Source organism: Labrus bergylta, chromosome 6 (genome assembly GCF_963930695.1).
Source record: "Labrus bergylta chromosome 6, fLabBer1.1, whole genome shotgun sequence".
Classification (NCBI taxonomy): Eukaryota; Metazoa; Chordata; class Actinopteri; order Labriformes; family Labridae; genus Labrus; species Labrus bergylta.
In genome coordinates, this window is record NC_089200.1 from 18780298 (window position 1) to 18798661 (window position 18364).

The window sequence follows — 18364 nt, forward strand, 5'->3', positions numbered from 1 at the left end:
CCGAAAGGAGCACAGACCATCTCCTACAGTCAGGCTAACTGAAGCAGAGCAGTCACATGTTGGCCTGTGTCCCAGTCAACATCATGAGGTTGTCTTTGGCTGTCAGTGACTGGAAAAGACCAAAGTTAGTGCTGCTTCATACAAAGTTTTAATTGTGCCAAAGACTATCCACCCTGATCCCCGAGCTGGGCTGTGTGAAGTAATTCCTCGTGCCAGTGAAACCAGACAGACTCTGTGTTTTGTCACTGCCTGCAAGGTAGAATTTCTTTTTTAACCCTGCAGTTTTTTAAATCAGAAATGAACAGGTGCATATTCTTCCTTAAACACAATTTTTTTTTGTACAATGATGAAATCTGCTTTCCTTTTCCTTTAGGGAGGTTGAAATAAAGCAGATTGAGTTTTTTTTTATTGGATTAAAACTCAAAGGTTGTGCCATACAATTAGCAAAATGTGCACAGGTCAGTTTCCTCTGTCAAAGTCTGTCAGGAGAAAGAACTTGATTAAAGCTGAAAAACTTGAGGACGCTACAGCCACTCCAAATGATGAGTCTGTAAAGAAACAATCTTCTACTCCAATCTTGGCTTCAATTTGGTTTTGAAAAACAAAGAGGATAATGTTTTGTGTACTATTGACACATAATTCTAGCTATATGTTAAGAAAAGCTGTTAGAGCTCCACTGCAGCCCAAGGTCAGGGCTTGGCGATGAAGTCAATCAATAAGTTTTATTTAACAAATGTTATCTCAAGACATTCCCTAATATGCCCTCATAAGGGCACAACATTTTTTCTGTGCTTATTAGGAAAAACATGGCGGTAATCAATTTAAGAACAATTCTGTTGTTAAAGAACATGTCATTAATCCGATTCTGGTTTTTCTTTGGAACTTTAACAAAGTTCTGAAGAAGATAATGGTTAATGAGGCCCATGGACTGTATACAAATGGATGATAAGTCATCACCTCCTGCTGTTGAAAGATGAAGTCAAAATACCCCCTGCTGAAATATTGAGCTGTTGACCTCATTTTGGAGCCAGAGTCCACACAGTACAGATTGGCAGGTTGATGTCCTGCCTCTTCCTCTAATCAAAGTATATATTTATTTTTTCTGATAAAAACTTGTTACAGTCCACAGCAGAACAGATACTGGTGTTGGTTTGAGGCGGAAACTCAGGATTAAGAAAAATTCAGTGACTCTTGTGGGGTTTTTTTCCCACTCTGGCGTGAATCAATGATAAGATAACTGAAATTCCAGAAAAACATTTTATGAAAACTAAACTGAACTATGACTTAGACATATTATTTTAATCTAATCTTTATAGATTGACCCATGTCCCATCTCTACACATGTAGGAGGCAGGCTTTTAGACATGTACAGCCAGGGCGCTCCACATGTTTTGGCTTAACTTTGTGGGAGCTGTCATGTCATCTTTTTTTATAGTCTCACATACAATGAAGGTTCAAGAAAACATGATGATGCCTCTAAAATATTTTCTTATGTATCAAGGGGCTGTGTCATCTACCATAATCATTATCTCGCGAACAAAGTGTAATGTTCATTAAACTAACATGTACTTTTGATAAGATTGGTATGAAATATAAGTGCCAAAAATAAAGAGTCAAGATAAATTGAAAGTAAAGAGAGTTGTATCGAGAGCAAAGAAAGATCTGTCTTTCACCTAATGACTTTCACACATGCATGAACATTAGAATATAACAAAACCACCCAGGAGCTATCTCGTACACACCTAGTGACTTCATCTTGTGCTGCACTTCTACAGCAGGATCATCAGACACAGCGGCCGCAGTGAGGAGAGCTTACATTAGTTTTACTCTGATGCTCTGAGGTCTTGTGTTCCAAAAATGAATGAGGATGGATGGTGTTGCTGTTTTTCAGACATTTTAGATTTAGTGAATGTTTTAAACCCAAACCCTATAACTGCACCAAATATTTCAAGTATAAGGCTAGGTTATCTTTATTTTGTAATAGTTTGAATTACTCTAAAGTCCAGAAGTTGCTATCATAATTGTCCATTTCTTCTCTGCCTGTGTGAGCTTTAAAAATCTTTTTAGATCTTCTTGTAATCTCTGACTTTTTTTTTTCCTACTTTGGTAGAGTCCACAGGGGGATTGATTTAATAAAAAAAGCATCACTCTCCTTCTTCATTAACAGCTCCAAATGGCACAAACTGTGTAGGACTACCTCATGTATTTTTAGTGTGATGACATGCTTACACTTTCCTTAAAATGAGGGAGTTGACTTCAATGGACCAAAGACGTCAGACAGATGCTGTTAGGAGGAGTAATTAGACAGCTCAATTTGTGACATTACCTTAGAATGAACTGATGGAGAAGCAGTACCCTCTGGTGGCAAAAACGTTGAGCAGTTTTTAAAGTCTTAATGTGGACTCTGGCACACTCTGCTGGATATTATGGAGAACTAACCAGTAACAGTAAAGACAAATAGAGCTCATACTGTATATAATGTTATACCTCTAAATGTTGACATGTAAGGAATTGTAGTGTAATATGTGCATTGGGGCTGGAGACTGTAAAAATTGAACCTTTTCTGTTGAACATATCAATTCAAGTTCCTTAAAAAAATCAAACCTGTGACTTACAATAGCAAAATAACATGTGAATTGGGGAAAGCATGTTAATGATTAATCCTTGGAAATCAACACAAAATGGTTGGTGGACTTGACTTTTGCTGCTTTTCTGCTTTACTATCCACTCAAGTGCTTTACACTGAGTGAGTAATTGCTTAGAGCTGTCACACTGTGAAATCATTGAGTGCATGATGGCTCTGATGTGGACTTTATAACTCCAAATTTCATGCTTTATGTGAGACTTAAAATGTTGCGAGGACTTTTCTAATCGTCATGCATATTCATACACTGACAGCTTGCCTCTTTAATGATTTAGTGTTCAGCTTCCTACCTTGTGGAGGGATCAGACCACTGCTCTACCAATTGGAAGACGACACTCTAGGGGTCGACTTAGACTGGTTTTTCAGGGCCAATGCTGATAAGCAGTAGTTCATGAGACCGTTAATCAATCATTGGAACCGATATGCATTTACAGTAAATGAGACTTTCCCCCTGCTTCAGGCTGATCTCGTCTCTGTGCATGTCAGTGGCATCCAGGTTTTAGTATTGATTGGCTTTTACTTGTGTGATGTCTAGCCAATCAGGTAGTGTTGTAGGAAGGATATTAGGAGAGACAGAGTGGTGAGTGAAAACAGACCCCGACCCAAATGCCAAACATTGACCCCCCGAAAATCTGCCAGGCAGATCATCAGTGGACCTCTACGACACACCTACCTCTAAGTTCAAGTCACCCCAATATGAGATTAATTTGTTCTTAAGCAATTTAAATGAGGCACCACTAACAGCCCAGTTTGTATGAAGATACAGCTAAGAGGCTGTGTCTTTAGTAAATGTCTCTATTCTGACAGATCAAATATTTTTTAAGGGATTTCAACTGAGGTCTCTAATAAGGCTAAGTAAATATGAAACAAACATATTACTGTTAAAGCAGCGAAATCGCAGCCACACAAAGCTCACATTTAGACCTGCAGCAAATAAAGTTTATTCTTGAATCTATTTTCTTGTAGTATCCAAACTCTGAGAGTAAAAGGTCCAAAAGGCCAATAGCTCATTAATACATAGGGACTGAAAGTGATTGAAAGTGTGATTCAAGGCAAAATATCTTGAATACAATTAAAGGAAGAAATCAAAGAACACAGTAATATCAGACTTTGTTAGTTTTTCCATTGAATGTTATAATTGCAATACTGCCTGTCTTCAGTTGAAGTGGTACAAACAAAGACAGGATGTGACTGAAGCTAGGCTGGAGCAGGTGATAACCACAGGGTCTCAGAGAACAAACTGTCATTTTCAGGGGTCTCTCTCTGCCAGTCTTCAGACGACTGACTGAGTGCTATCACCATCATGCATGCTCTGCAGAAGCTCTTGCTTTTTTGTGTCCTGGCAGGTTTCAGAGGAAATGGTAAGATTACCAAATCACATTATGTTCTCCTGCTATAAAATTGAAACACAAAAATGTTAAAATTTCCTTCTTATATTTTAGCCCTGGGAAGTGAAATCATAAATGGCAAAAAGGCCAAGGAGAAGTCGATGCTGTATATGGCCTCTGTTCAGAGCAAAGCTGGTCATATATGTGGAGGATTCCTCATCAGTGAAGACTTTGTGGTCACTGCAGCGCACTGTGACAAGTGGTGAGTGTCTCTCGTCTTCAGTTACTGTATATCATTCTACGACGGAGGATTAGGGCCACGGTAAAAATAAAAAAATAAAAAAATGTAAATGTCTCGTAAATTTACGAGAATAAAGTCGTACATTTACGAGATTAAAGTCGTAAATTTCCGAGAATAAACTCGTAAATTAACGAGTTCGAGACCAGCCTGCGTGAAAATGATGAAAGTAGAACTCTTAAAGCATTTAAAGCATAAATGAATAAAGTCGTTATTTTAGTCTATATCAAAAGAGCAGCAGCATCCTGTTCTCAAATGACAAACATGGAGCATCTTGTCCTAAAGGTTTCACTAATAAGGAAAGAGTCTACTTCCTTGTGAAGTCGGTAAAACAGTTAGTTCAAGAGAAGTTTTCACTTGAACTTGCAAGACCTTGTTTATCTGTAAAATGATGAACAGGACACAAACTGGCTCTGCACATGAGACACTTTAACAAGGCAGACCGATAACAGACACAAATAGTTGTGTTGGGGCTTTACTTATGCAGATATGAAACTACACATGCTTTTGGCACATCATCATCTTCACATTGTCATAAAATATCAGCACCCTGAAAAGATACTGCAAGAAACTGTGGCTTTTCCGAAGAAAGAACCACACTGACTTGGAGGAAGTTGTCTGCAGAGGAAATTGCTTTAAGAGTTCTTTCATCATTTTGTGCAGGCTGGTCTCGAACTCGTTAATTTACGAGATTATTCTTGTAAATTTACGACTTTACGACTTTAATCTCGTAAATTTACGACTTTAATCGACTTTATTTAAATGACTTTAAATTTATTTATTTAAAAAAATAAATAAATAAATAACATGGCCTTAATCCTCCGTCGTAATCATTCTGTTAATTTCTCAGTATTTTTATTTTTTTTATGTAGGAAACCCACAAGTGTTGTTCTTGGCACACATCATCTCAACAAACTCAATGAAACAATGAGATACTCTGTGAAGAAGTGCAAACACCCATCCTATAAGGAAGTTGGATCTGGGAATGACATCATGCTCCTCAAAGTAAGACAACCTTATGGTCCCAAGTTATTTGCTATACTATACTACAACATAATAAGTTGTATTATGTGCTATAAAAGTTCAATTATTATGGAGCGCCGATAGCCTGGTAGGTATGTCGCGCGCCCCATGTACAGAGGCTAAAAATAGACTTTCTTAAAGTTTAATTATCATAACTTGAATAAATAGAAACACTTTCTGTCACAAAGAAATATCATATCTTTTGAAATTAAAGGCAATCCTGAAATTTGTTTTACAGACATCTTCTTTCTAGAAGTAGTCTGTAAAAAAAAAAAACTTGACTGACTTTTTGGGAGGTCAGTTTATAGCTGCTTCTTTTAGCATTTTGTTCCTTTATTGGAGAGATAGGACAGTGGATAGAGTCGGAAATCAGGGAGAGAGGGTGGGGAATGACATGCGGGAAAGGAGCCAGAGGTCGGATTTGAGCCTGGGCCGCCCGCTTGGGGGTCTACAGCCTCCATACATGTGGCCCGCGCACTAACCCCTGCACCACTGCACCACCAGCGACCCGGCTAGCTGCTTCTTATCCAGCTCTCTTAAAGTTCATGCCTGGCCAGTACCATATTGGCGGGATACATCGAAGCAGTTTTGTTGAAAGTTTAAAAAACCTTTCGACTGTTGAGCAGTTTAAAAAGCTTGTTTTATCCACGGATCATTCTGATTGATGGTATTGTTATGATTAAATAATAATTTAAAAAAAATGGTTTTGCTTATTTACCAAACATTTGTTCAAGTTTCATCTTCAGTCATCACAGTAAACAAAATCAAACTCTTCCTGATTCCACAAGTTAACAGAAGTAGCTTAAAGTTCATTAATTTGGTAAGATATTGAAGCATGTTGTTTTACTCTGACTCAATTCCAAAATATTCTGTCTGTTTGTCCTTTCATGTGAGGTGTGCAACAGCAAATACCGCACAGAACTCAAAATATTTTAATAACCTGAAGTTTGTTGAAGAAAAAGGCACATTTTATGAAGGTTGTTGGGTCAGATTGTAACACTTTCTTTCTTATTTGATTTCTTGTAGCTGTCAGTAAAAGCTCCCCTGGGTAAAAAAGGACTAATTAAACCAATTAAGCTTCCAAGTCATAAAATGAAACTAAAAGACAACAAAAAATGCCAGGTGGTTGGATGGGGTATGACAAGTACTAAAGGTGAAGTTGAAAATGATCTGCGAGAGGTGGAAGTTCCTGTCATTAACCTGGAGAAATGTCAGAAGCTGTGGAAAAACAAGCTTCCTTCTAATGTTATCTGTGCAGGTGGATACGGCACAAAAAAAGGATTCTGTCAGGTGGGTTTTCTTTTAATCTTCTGGTGTCAAACACATACAGAAAATATAAAGATCTTTTAGAATGACCAAATGAAACTTTGTTTTCTCCTCAAAGGGCGACTCTGGTGGACCTTTGGTGTGCGATAAGCAGGCAGTTGGTGTTGTTTCCTTCAACAATAATGATGTCTGTGACTACCCAGATGTTCCCAACGTCTACACCGACGTGTCCAAATATCTGCCCTGGATCAAAGAGATTCTGAAGAAAAAGAACTGTTAAAAATGTAAGGGCCTTAAAAAAAGATCTCTTCATAGTGGAGGTATAACATGTGAATGTATTGTGACTGTAAGTGCTGTTTTGACTCAGTCAGCTTGCTGCATTATTCAGACTATTGGAATGAAAGCAGTCCTTCTGTGACTACTTGAATCAGTGGAAACCAATGCACAAGTGTCTTATCCAATAAAATGTATCTGTGTGTCTGTGATGTATTTTTAATTAAACTTGAAATATCCACAATTAAAATAAGTTTTTACATTCTGAATTGTTTTCAATAAGAAAATCATCCGACTGGGTAATAAGGGTCATTTTAAATTTGTTGTCTAGCAAATTATGTTACAGAGAAAGAAAAAAAATGACAGTGACCTAGCTGGTTTTGTGATCGTGGGAACATCACTGCTCATATGTGCAGCTGCAACTGGTGGTTTCTTTGGTTCATCCAGATTGCCTCACATTCTGAAGAAACGTGTTTTGGCTGTGACACATGGATCCACCACAATGAATGTGTTGTGCCTGTGTTTTTTTTTACTTAATTCTATTTTCATAAAAACAAAAAATTATTATTCTGTTTCGGCAAGCACAGAAAGGACTGCGAAGCAAAATAATCTAAAAATAAATAAAATGCAGTTAATCAAAGTGTCATTGAAAAATATATAAAAAAAATAATAGCTGTATAAATCAATCGTATGGGAAAATGACAATACTGTGACGTTACCCATTGGATTGTTAACTCTATAGCTAGCCTTCAGCTTAGCATTTCCCTGCTGCCATGTTGGTAGTTAGCTAAAAAAAGAGAGAAGGTGGTGCTCGAGTGGAGCCAGGGGTTACCAAACACCAGGTTATTAAAGCTACACAGTCAACATCCTTGGCTAATACATTAGCTAAACAGCTAGTTTACCCTCATGTCTCCCTAAGACTGAGGTTCTATTTGATGGTGGTCACGGACATTAAAAGCCTGCTAATCTATAGTAGCTATTTTATCCGTGTCAGCCCAAAAAAGAAAGATTCACACATCACTGGAATCTTAACTACTCCTAAAAAACAGCTTTACCAAATATCTAAAGCCTCACTGCAACACATCAACAAAGTTTGTGGAAGGTGTTAATGCAACCACACCACAAAAAACAACAATTTCTACTTCCTCTTGCTTTGCACACCAGAATCATACATATAGTCAAGTTATGCTCCTTTTCCAGAAATACTTTCCCATCTATTTATTTAAAAGTAGAGGGATACCAACTTTGTCAGGCAAGCCAGTCTCATTATAGTTGATATTATTGTAGTGCACAATTTATAACAAAAGTCATTCACTATCATGGTTCAAGAAAAAACACAGTGACACAGTACCTGTAACTGCCAGTTAATGATCACATGACTTCAGAGTATGGTTTACTGATTACTGAGAATGTAAGCACACTGATGCAACATACTGCGGTTTCTGTTTCTCACTAATAAGTTTTAGGTGAGAAATTGAAGCGACAAACACCAACACCTCTAAGTCACAGTGATAAAAAACATATTCATGACATTTCATCTAGATTTAAAGTTCACTAACACTAGAGTGGCCTTAAGTGGTATCAAACGGTCATGAATTGAATGATTACAGACTCTGCGTGTTCATCACATGCCGATCACATAATGTAGATATGTGCACTGCAGGTCTTCCAGGCAGCAGGACCACAGGCTTCATATATATAGCTGTAACAATTGCATTTCTGTGTGGCGCCTCACTTCTTGACTCACCGCATGCACTGACCACTAAATGTCAATTAAAGGTTGCTCTTTTGCACAGAGTACGGTGCTGAAAAGTTGAGGTGAAGCAAATGGAAACTTCAGGTTTGCTTACTCAGCAAACTGAAGTATAAAAAGGTCAAGCTGAGACCCAAAAACCAAAGAGTTGAATTTGTTGTCGGCATGATGCACTCTCTGCACAAGTGTCTGCTTTTTGTTCTTTTTGGATGTCTTGAAATTAACAGTAAGATTTTATGAATCTGGTTATTGGTCTTTGGCGTACATATGCTTCTTTAACTAACCATTTTTCTTTATTTTCTAACCTTCACAGCCCTCGGGAGTGAAATCATACATGGTAAAAAGGCCCCGGACAACCAGATGCTGTATATGGCCTCCTTGCAGAATGATTCAGGTATACATATATGTGGTGGATTCCTCATCAGTAAAGACTTTGTAGTCTCTGCTGCACACTGTTACAACAAGTGAGTAATTACAGAACAGATAAAAATCCTAACCTTACATTTAGCAAAAATATTTATCAGATTTTCATTTATTCTAGCTATTCTTTTGTTTGCACAGCTTAAGAAAGCTACTGACAACCTTTTAACTTCTTCAGGACCCCAACAAGTGTTGTTCTTGGTATCCACAATCTCAAGAAGGTAAATAATGGCACGATGAGATACAGAGTGAAGCTATGCAAACATCCATCCTACAAAAACATAATTACTGGTGATGACATCATGCTACTCAAAGTAAGTTCTGTAGATAGCTTAGCAGCTGAAGTGTCTCAGGGGGGAACAATGCTTTTTTTTCAGAGAAAGATCTCTGAATTGTTATTTCACTTCTTGTGTCTCCAGCTGTTGAAGAAAGCTCGACTGAGCAAAAGCGTGAAACTGATTCAACTTCCAAAATCTAAGATAGAAATAAAGGACAATGCCAAGTGCTCTGTAGCTGGATGGGGCTCCACAGAAACTGGTGGTCCGTCTGTTGATGTGCTCCAAGAGGTGGATGTGTCTGTGGTTGACTATGAGACTTGTAAGAGAACATGGAAGGTTAATCTTCCTGCCAATGTTATCTGTGCAGGTGGATATAAGACAGACAAAGGATTCTGTAAGGTATGTTTTCTGTTTGTTCATGGAAAATATCAAGTTGTTTCTGTTGTTGAATGATAAATAGTTGAATGATAAATAATGTATTAAATGCAGTATAACAGTCAGCAAGGCCCATGTTAAGACAAGCTATGTATTCACAAAAGCTAATGTATACACCACTGCGGATCGGGTCGTTAGAAGTTCATACTTCAGACAATTAAAAAGTCCTGTTTGTGAAAAAAACCAAAAAAAAAAAACCTTAGTGTGTGGTTTACGTTGTAATATTTTCACCACTTCACATCAGAAACAGCCCTGTAAACAGGTTAACTTTTTCAGTTGTGCTTCTGTGGTTTTGTTGTTGTTGTTTAATTTGTTTGTCATGTAATACTCTTTAATCTAGCTGGATTGTAGGGCGTTGATTTAGCACAACCCTCCCTAGAAAAATTAGTGGTGTTAAGTTCAGAGTTGTCTCAGTGTTGATGGTTTCATTCAGTGCAGTAAGCCACAGCTGTCTGAGGCCATTATCCCTCTGAAGAATTCAGTGTAGTCTATATGGTGACCAGGACATTCTGTCAAAATAAGAGCCAACTTTGATATCTTCAGAAAAGTGAAGTCTAAGCTGGCTACAGCACTTGCTGCCTCAAACAGCAGTTCGATTATAAAATATAGTCCCTAAGGAAAGGACTGTCTGGTTCAAGGTGGATCTATGAAACTGTAACCAAAAATATAGCATACGTACACCTAAACTTAAACATTTTATGACTTGTGAAACTTTTTTTAGTGATTAAAGTGTTTCTTGTGACTCCATCCGCAGTGAAACAAAGCTTCAGTGTAGGTTCTCCGGCTGGCTTCACCAAACAGGGACATCAGTATTAATTTCAGTCAAAAATAATAATAAATTAATACAGATTTTGATTGAAATGGTTTGACTTACACATTGAATAAAAAGATTAAGCTCTTGTTTTCCTCACAGGGTGATTCTGGCGGTCCTCTGGTGTGCGATGGGAAGGCTGTTGGTGTTGTGTCTTTCAATAGGAACAGGTGTGACTATCCAAATGTTCCCAACGTCTACACAAATATATCGAAATATCTCCACTGGATCAGTAAAGTCAAGAAAAAGCACGGCTGTTAAACAGAACTATTTAGAATCATCTTTCTGTTTTGTATGTCACTGACTCTTAACCCCCCCACAAACATCTACTGATCAAATGTTTGGTTGTAGAGCTTGTTTTTAAATGCACTATTACATATTGGGCTTCATTTAAAAAATAAATATATTTTTTTTTCATTACTATCACATTGCTGAATGTTTTTAATCGTCCTGCAAACAAACTCTCTCCCTGGGGGCGCGCTGGTGGCGCAATAGTCAGGGCGCACGTCCCATGTATTGAGACTCTCATCTCAAGCAGTAGGCCCAGGTTCACTTCCATCCGTGGCCCCTTTCCACATGTCATTCCCCGCTCTCTCTCCCTGGTTTCCAACTCTATCCACTGTCCTCTCTCTGCATTAAAGGCACGAAAAGCCCAAAATAAATCTTTAAAAATAAAAAATAAAAAAACTCTCTCTCTATTCTCATTGTGGATGCTTTACTGTGTTAAGTCATTTTGTGTTCGCTTCTTATTTCAAATGCAATAAAATACATACACATACATACATACATAAAATGTATTTAGTTAAATAACCATCTCTGTATTTCCTTTTGTTTCATTTATCATCAAACAGGGAAATATCATCTGAGTAAAAGTCAGCATTTCTTCCGAAGTTACTTATTAAACTTCAGAGGGCAAATCTAAAGTATAAGAAGTCCTGTAAAAAAGCCTATTGATGCGCTAAAAAGGCGCTGTAGTGTCACAAAATATAGTGAATATACAGAGCAGGTAACTGTGATTGTCTGAAAATAGATACCTGAATCTGTAAACTGCGGTTTCTGCAGTTCACATTGTTGTCATGCAACATGTTTCAGTGGCCTGGGTAGTTACCCACCAAAGAAAATAGGTCTGAAGATTGACTTCATCTAGGGTTCATTTGATGTGGCTGAGTGAGTAGTCTCCACAAACAAAGCAAAGGAGAGATTCAAAAGAATGTCAGATATCTGAGCGATAGACTTAAGTACCACTGCCTCTGCCCAAAGGAGATGCAGCCCCCTCTGCAGGCCACAGTGAAACACATGAGGACATTTAAATCTACTCCTTGGCTATATAACAAAGTGACATTATTTTAAAAAGTAGTTTTGTGTTTGCAAGATAATTCTTTTATGATATACAAGTGTATGCAATATTTTGCTTTTTTTTTGTTTCATAAATCCAACTACTCAATTAATATAAATGAATATAAATGTTCTCCTGAACAAGGACATGAACTTTACATAATAGTTGTAATTGTAGTTAATCGCATAGTTGTAAAAGTATTTAAGTCTGGACCAAAGCAGTGAACCAACCTCTCCCTTGAACCACCACTGGTGAACAGTTAACAAAGGTCTGCTGATATTCTGTAAAGACAGAACTTCTGCAACTTGACTGAAACTGAACTGCCAATCAACACATCCGCACCTGGTTTTTAACTCTGCAACTAGAAGTGTGTCTTTGGTTAAGGGTAGACCAGTTTTTGTTGCACTTTTACAATTATTGGTTCCCCATATTATCAAACCAGTGAAATAAGGCTGTTGACAGTTGTTCCAGTGATGTGTATGTTTCTGAGGTACCATGTGGATGGATAAATAGATGGAGCAGGGGTTAGAACCCAGGATTTCCAGTTGAGAGACGACTGACTCTATAAAGTCGTGGAATGCCTCTTGTTCAATGAGATTACTTAACATGGACACAGGACTTACAGTTGACAGTATATGAGCAAGGTGCATGACATATATATATGTGCATTATCATTTATGATGCATTAACATTTACTGTAAAATAATTTTCAGCATTTACTGTGCAATATATATATATTAAGGTGCAGTAATATTTAACAACATATTTATGCTATGTAACATTTTAAGTATCTCATAAAATACATAACATGTGCAGTTTTTATCTTTGTAATGTACATTAACATCCAATGGTCCTACAATACTGAAGACTACACTGAATGCACTCAATTTCTCCTCATACTTTTCTTGTTTTAGTTAACTCTATTTATAACTTTTGACTTTTAAGGAATGTAAGTGTGTAGCTGAATGTGGTGATTTAAAGGCATTCTATTATTTGTTTCTATTCTATTTGTTTCTGTTCCATTAGTCAGACTTAACTGTTGCGTAAAGTGCATCAACACATAGCTCAGCACAGCAACACAAACTACCAAACATATTCCAAGATCTACATAATCTTTTTACAAGTCCACTAAAGCAGCAGCGAGATAATAAGAGACTATCTTATCATGTGTAGCTCTTATCTAAATTAATACAATCAGAGTACCACAAGGTTAGCCAAGAACCTTCGGACCTTATGAGGGCATGAAGCTCCAAAGCAGTGATTTCAAACTTCTTCATCAGACAAAAAGTTCACTTCTATAAATGTTACTATGAAATTCACACTGCTTGCTTTCCTACTAAGTGAACGCCTTTGAATTCGTAACACTTTATATTTTACCCAAATCAATATACAATTTCCCAACCAAGGTTAAGCACATGCTCCATACGACTGAACAGCAGATTCATTAGGAAGACTGTTTGTCACAATCCCTCAGGTTTCTACACTGCAATTGACTTGCATGGGGTTGTTCTTAAAGATAACAATTAGGCAACTCATCAGACAGCTTACCTGCTTAGGAGGGAAAAAATGCTATACAAACCCTTTGGAGATTTTCTCTATCACCAATTAGGAGCCTACATTCTATTCCTGTAATAGCACCTGAGAAAGCCAGAGAGGGCGCTACAGTCCGGGACATGCCAAGTCTTTAAGACCATCCCCAGGATTGACTTGTGTTAACATGGTTGACCATCAATCCATATGGCTAGCATACAAACACACTGTCAGTTGTGTACCTTGGTGTCTCAGTGGGGTAGAGTATAATTTGTATACATGACATGTCAGTCACAGAGCTTTGAGCTTTTCGCTTGGGTATTCATGTTTTTACTGCGAGCTGCAGACGGTTTTGGCATGAAAACACTGTGACAATGCTCTGTGGACACGCAAATTCAAATTACAACGGCAATGTTACCGGTTTCAATTAAGTTACAACATCAACATTTGTAGAATATGTACGAGACATGAAGAAATGGTTTTATTTTTCACCTCTAAACTTCCTCTTTCTATTCAGATTTCATTTTCATTAAATAGATTAACGATTAAATTAAAAATAAAACTTAAACAAGGTTAAGCATTCAATTATTAATGGCCAATATCAAACTACGAGGAAAGAGACAGACCCTTAGGGTTAGGGGTTAGGGGTAGGGTTAGATATACAACATTTGTTTGTATATATTAATCATTTATATAAACTTTTTAAGTGTTACACTTCAGCATTAACTGACCCAGTTATATCAGACAAGTCTAGATTCTTTGGATGAAAGTGAGTTATATAACTGCTCTCATTGAGTGTCTCCACACAACCTTATAGAAAACAATTAATCATCATGGTTGAGTTAATGCCCAACATTTTAAGGATCGAGCAGGACAGGCAGAATGGTGACCAGCAGGTCCCATGTTTGGGAGTTAACAAAATAAAGGAAAGTAATGTGCTCTGCAGACTATTCAATGTTAACCTTGCACAACCCAACAGCTTGCTTGATGATTAACTGCATTCATCAAGCACAAGGAGAAGGAAGCATAAACAGATAACAGGTAATTACTTATCACCTCACTCTGCAAGATATTTAGTGAGGAGGGCAGGAGGATGAGGCCGATAAATGAAATATTGATAAGAGATATATTCCTGTTCAGCTTTGTGGTGAAGGCTTCAACGGTCATAAAGATCATATAGAATTACTGAGTTTCTGTTTCCCACAAGAGTGTAACCAAAAAGGCCCTCCAATCTTTTTAACAGGCCTGTTGTCACATTCATAAAAGGTTACATTTGGAGAATTGAGGAGTCAACACAGTAAAGAAAACCTGCATGTTAGAGCAACATTATTCTTGAGACGTGTTTCGCCATGTTTGTTGGACCTAGAAGTCAACACACAATGCCTGCTGTTGACTGCCTGCAAAACTTGAATCTTAGCAAGTGTGTTTGTCTCATTTTTAATCAATAATATCACATTAAACTTATTATAAGACATATTTATCTGACAAGTCCAAACAAAGATCTTAATTCAAGAAATTAAAAGCAAAATAAATATGGCATAAATTGTTTTAAGAGATGTAAAAAAAAAAAAGAAAAATCTGACATTTTACCTGTTGAATGCCTTAATCAAGATGTCCCTAAATTAGAAAGTACGTCTTACTTCAATACACTCAAAAATATATTTTCTTGTTCCATTTCCAGATTTTTTTTGTGCCTAGACAAGCCATTAAGGGCTCTTTTTTTTGCTCATAATATCCTGATATAAGATGATCACTTGGACTTGTTGGACAAACAATAAGTGTACTGAGATATTTTGGACTAGAAATTAGATAAATACACTTTATAATATTTTAGTTTTTGCAGTAATTATTATTGTGACTTTTGGTTATTTGCAACAAAACTCCAGAAAACCCCATAAGGAAATGTTAGTGCGGGCTTTGAAAGTAGGGATGTTAGGTGTAGTTTGATAAATAAGGTAGATTAGGTAAAGGGACAAGTGTTGCACAGTTGGACAATACTGTCCTAAGTCTGCGGTGAGTTATTTCACAAAACCACATTCTACCTGAAAAAATCATTTGTTAACACAACATGACGCAAGGGACTGAACGAGGACAGAGGAATGATGGGGCTTTCACTTTGCAGGATTCAAAGCAGTAGGCCTAACTGTAAGAATACCCCACAGAGACACTTGTTGATTGATAATGTCACCTTTAGTTTAGGAAATATTAATGATTTGATTTTAAATCCATTGCAACTGCAGTGGTTTCTTTCATCATTTCTGAAACATTGTTGAAAATCTAAACCAACTATTTTGTAATCTTACAACTTCACAACTTCAAAAAGAAAATCATGAAGTGTGTTACTAAACTTACTGAAGCAATAAAGACCACAAAGGAAGCAAGATGTTCTCTTCTCCAAACCTTTAAAGACTGGTGTGGAAAGTGTTGCTTTGACCAGAGACCATGGCACTGATCTTCATACAGCTGTTGCTTTTCATCCTGAGTGGTAAGTTAGGCTTTATTAATAAAACAATGTATATCTATACAGTAAAACTGTATCTTGTCTAAATGTGAGGAAAGAATAAATGATTAATTTGTGTATCAGGGGCTGATGGTTCAAAAATCGTGGGAGGCCAAGATGCTGCACCCCACTCTCGCCCTTACATGGCCTCTTTGCAAGTCCGAGGTCAGCACTTCTGCGGGGGAGTTCTGGTGAAAGAGGACTTTGTGCTCACAGCAGCACACTGCTTGATAAATAGGTAAGAATACAAAAAATTGAACTTTCATTTTGTGTCTTTTTCAGCTTTGAGAACTACTCAAATAACTACAACAGACACCTTGGTATTTGAAATATTGCTAAATACAATGTAAACCCCTCCAGAAATTTTTCCCCACAGTATAAATGTCTTCAGGAATATAAATTTAAATTCCTAAAGAATGAAATAATCTGATTTTACATTTGTTATATCCAATTAATTATTATAACTTATCCAAGTTATATTGTTATGTCCACTGCAGCCAATTTAATTTAATTCCATATAAATTCAGAATTAAAATCAACCTGTGTTTTAGATTGCTAGACATTTTTGTTTTTTTCAATCAGAATAAATATTAAGCAGGGCCAATTTTCTAAACTTCTTATTAGGGAGCTTTTAGCCTAGTGGTTATTGTGTGTGCCCCATGTACAGAGGCTTAAGTCCTTGAGAGCGGGCGGCCAACCTGTAGCCCCTTTCCTGCATGTTGTTCCCCACTCTCTCTCTCTCTCTCTCTCTCGCTCCCCGGTTTCAGGCTCTATCTCACTGTCATATCTCTAAATAAAGTTACAGAATAAAAAGCCCAAATGTAGATTTAAAAAAGTCAGTTATGCTCTTGTGACAAAGCCAAGTAAAAGAAAAACAGCAGGAAATTAAATTCTGACAGAATTACTCTACCTATTTAAAGTCTCAAAGTTTTGATTGTACCATATGTGTATGTATGAAAAGCAGTCTAAGATTGTGATGCCGTATGTTCTAATGTGTTTGACAGATGTTTTTTTTAGACATAAGAGATTATTGGCACCTAAAAAAAAGTCATAAAGTCCTTTCAGAATTTGATTGTGATTTCTAGACCGTTCACAGTTGTAGTTGGAGTTGATTCTCTGTCCCGTGCTGAATCTACAAAGCAAGAGTTCAGAGTGGCCAGGTCCTTTCCACATCCCAACTATGACGGACATGAAAACGACATCATGCTCCTGAAGGTGCGGACAGTTTCAACTGTTGTTCACAACATGCTATCATGTTTGAAGAAATACTCCCAATTATCGTTTCATGTGCATTTTGAGCTGTTTCTAACATTGACCTTCTTTTCTCAGCTCGGTGGCAGTGCTGCACTGACTGAAGCAGTGCAGCTCATCCCTCCAAAAATAGGCAGGCCGAGGGAGTGCATCACAGCTGGTTGGGGAGATATAGGGGATAACAACACCATAGCAACCAGGCTTCAGGAAGTCAATGTAACACTTCTGTCTCAGCGGATATGTCAGAGGAGATGGGGAGCTGTTCCCATCACCAGTTCAATGCTTTGCGGCACTGGGGCCCGTGTCTTTCAAGGTTTTTGCTCGGTAAGTAAATACAGTGGTTACACATTAATCAGGCCCCACATTGACCTCTGAAGAAGTTTGAAGTGTGTGTAAGGTTGCATGGTGAAAAACAAAATATATTCTAAATTTCTAACTGATCTGGATATAACAAGAACTGAAAAGTAATGTTTTTTTATATATCTTGTGCCACATTATTTGAGATTTCCAAAGTAACAAATAGATAGCACATGAAATTGATCACAGAGGATATTTTATACCAAGAACACATATACTCACTGAAGTGTCTTCTATCTTTCTATTTAAGGGGGATTCAGGTGGTCCATTGGTTTGTGATGGAGATGCAGCAGGTGTCGTCTCCTTCTCTGGCCAGCGTTGTGGAGACCCCAAAACTCCTGATGTCTACACTCGCGTAGCATCCTTCAGACGCTGGATAAGAAACGTGTTAAAGAACAATTAGGCTTTAAAGTTGAATATTGTCTGTTTGTTAAGAAGGTTCTTCAGCTCATTAATAAACAAACATGTGGCCATGTTTAATATACCGTATGTTTAACATTGTGGTTTTGTGGTTGTTCAGATGAGGTAATGAGAGCTGAAATTAGTTTTAGCCTATATATGCATATTGGTCAGGCAAAACTCCTTCTAAAGTTTTAAAAGTGTATCATGATCAATGTAGCCTAATAATAACAGGGTGAATGGTGAATAAATCATGAATTGTGTTGCCGATGTTGGATCTGTTTATTAAAAATAATGGCTCAATGTTTTGTGCATATCTGATTGGAATTCAGTAGCCTACTGCTCTCACTAAAACCTGCACATAAAAAGAAAATGAAACAAAAAGTCACACAGTAGTGTTAAGAGGAGGTCTATAAAAAAAGATTGGCTGCTGCCCTGACTTAGGATATAATGAACACCAAG

The 18364-nt window shown here is 37.3% G+C and overlaps 2 protein-coding genes across 2 annotated transcripts; both read left to right on the top strand.

Moving 5' to 3' along the window:
• The first annotated feature begins 3875 nt into the window (after window positions 1-3875).
• LOC109982730 (transmembrane protease serine 9) lies at window positions 3876-18165 on the top strand. The gene is made up of 10 exons (XM_065956327.1): window positions 3876-4005; window positions 4087-4234; window positions 5143-5275; window positions 6320-6583; window positions 6678-6836; window positions 15835-15880; window positions 15980-16133; window positions 16981-17110; window positions 17225-17470; window positions 17754-18165. The coding sequence occupies exons 1-10, from the start codon at window positions 3948-3950 to the stop codon at window positions 17904-17906; spliced, it is 1491 nt and encodes a 496-aa protein (XP_065812399.1). The 5' UTR covers window positions 3876-3947; the 3' UTR covers window positions 17907-18165.
• LOC109982792 (duodenase-1) lies at window positions 8667-11227 on the top strand. The gene is made up of 5 exons (XM_065955912.1): window positions 8667-8811; window positions 8899-9049; window positions 9184-9319; window positions 9425-9682; window positions 10632-11227. Exons 1-5 carry the CDS (start codon window positions 8751-8753, stop codon window positions 10788-10790), a joined length of 765 nt encoding a protein of 254 aa, XP_065811984.1. The 5' UTR covers window positions 8667-8750; the 3' UTR covers window positions 10791-11227.
• Window positions 18166-18364: the final 199 nt, after the last annotated feature.

What these genes read in the sequence shown, in the direction of transcription:
- LOC109982730 (XM_065956327.1), top strand. Translation starts at nt 3,948, where the DNA reads ATGCATGCTCTGCAGAAGCTCTTGCTTTTTTGTGTCCTGGCAGGTTTC. An exon ending in GCACACTGCTTGATAAATAG is followed by an intron (nt 16,134 to 16,980) that starts GTAAGAATACAA and finishes TGTGATTTCTAG; the next exon opens with ACCGTTCACAGTTGTAGTTG. An exon ending in ACGACATCATGCTCCTGAAG is followed by an intron (nt 17,111 to 17,224) that starts GTGCGGACAGTT and finishes TTCTTTTCTCAG; the next exon opens with CTCGGTGGCAGTGCTGCACT.
- LOC109982792 (XM_065955912.1), top strand. Translation starts at nt 8,751, where the DNA reads ATGATGCACTCTCTGCACAAGTGTCTGCTTTTTGTTCTTTTTGGATGT. An exon ending in GCTGCACACTGTTACAACAA is followed by an intron (nt 9,050 to 9,183) that starts GTGAGTAATTAC and finishes TAACTTCTTCAG; the next exon opens with GACCCCAACAAGTGTTGTTC. An exon ending in CAGACAAAGGATTCTGTAAG is followed by an intron (nt 9,683 to 10,631) that starts GTATGTTTTCTG and finishes TTTTCCTCACAG; the next exon opens with GGTGATTCTGGCGGTCCTCT.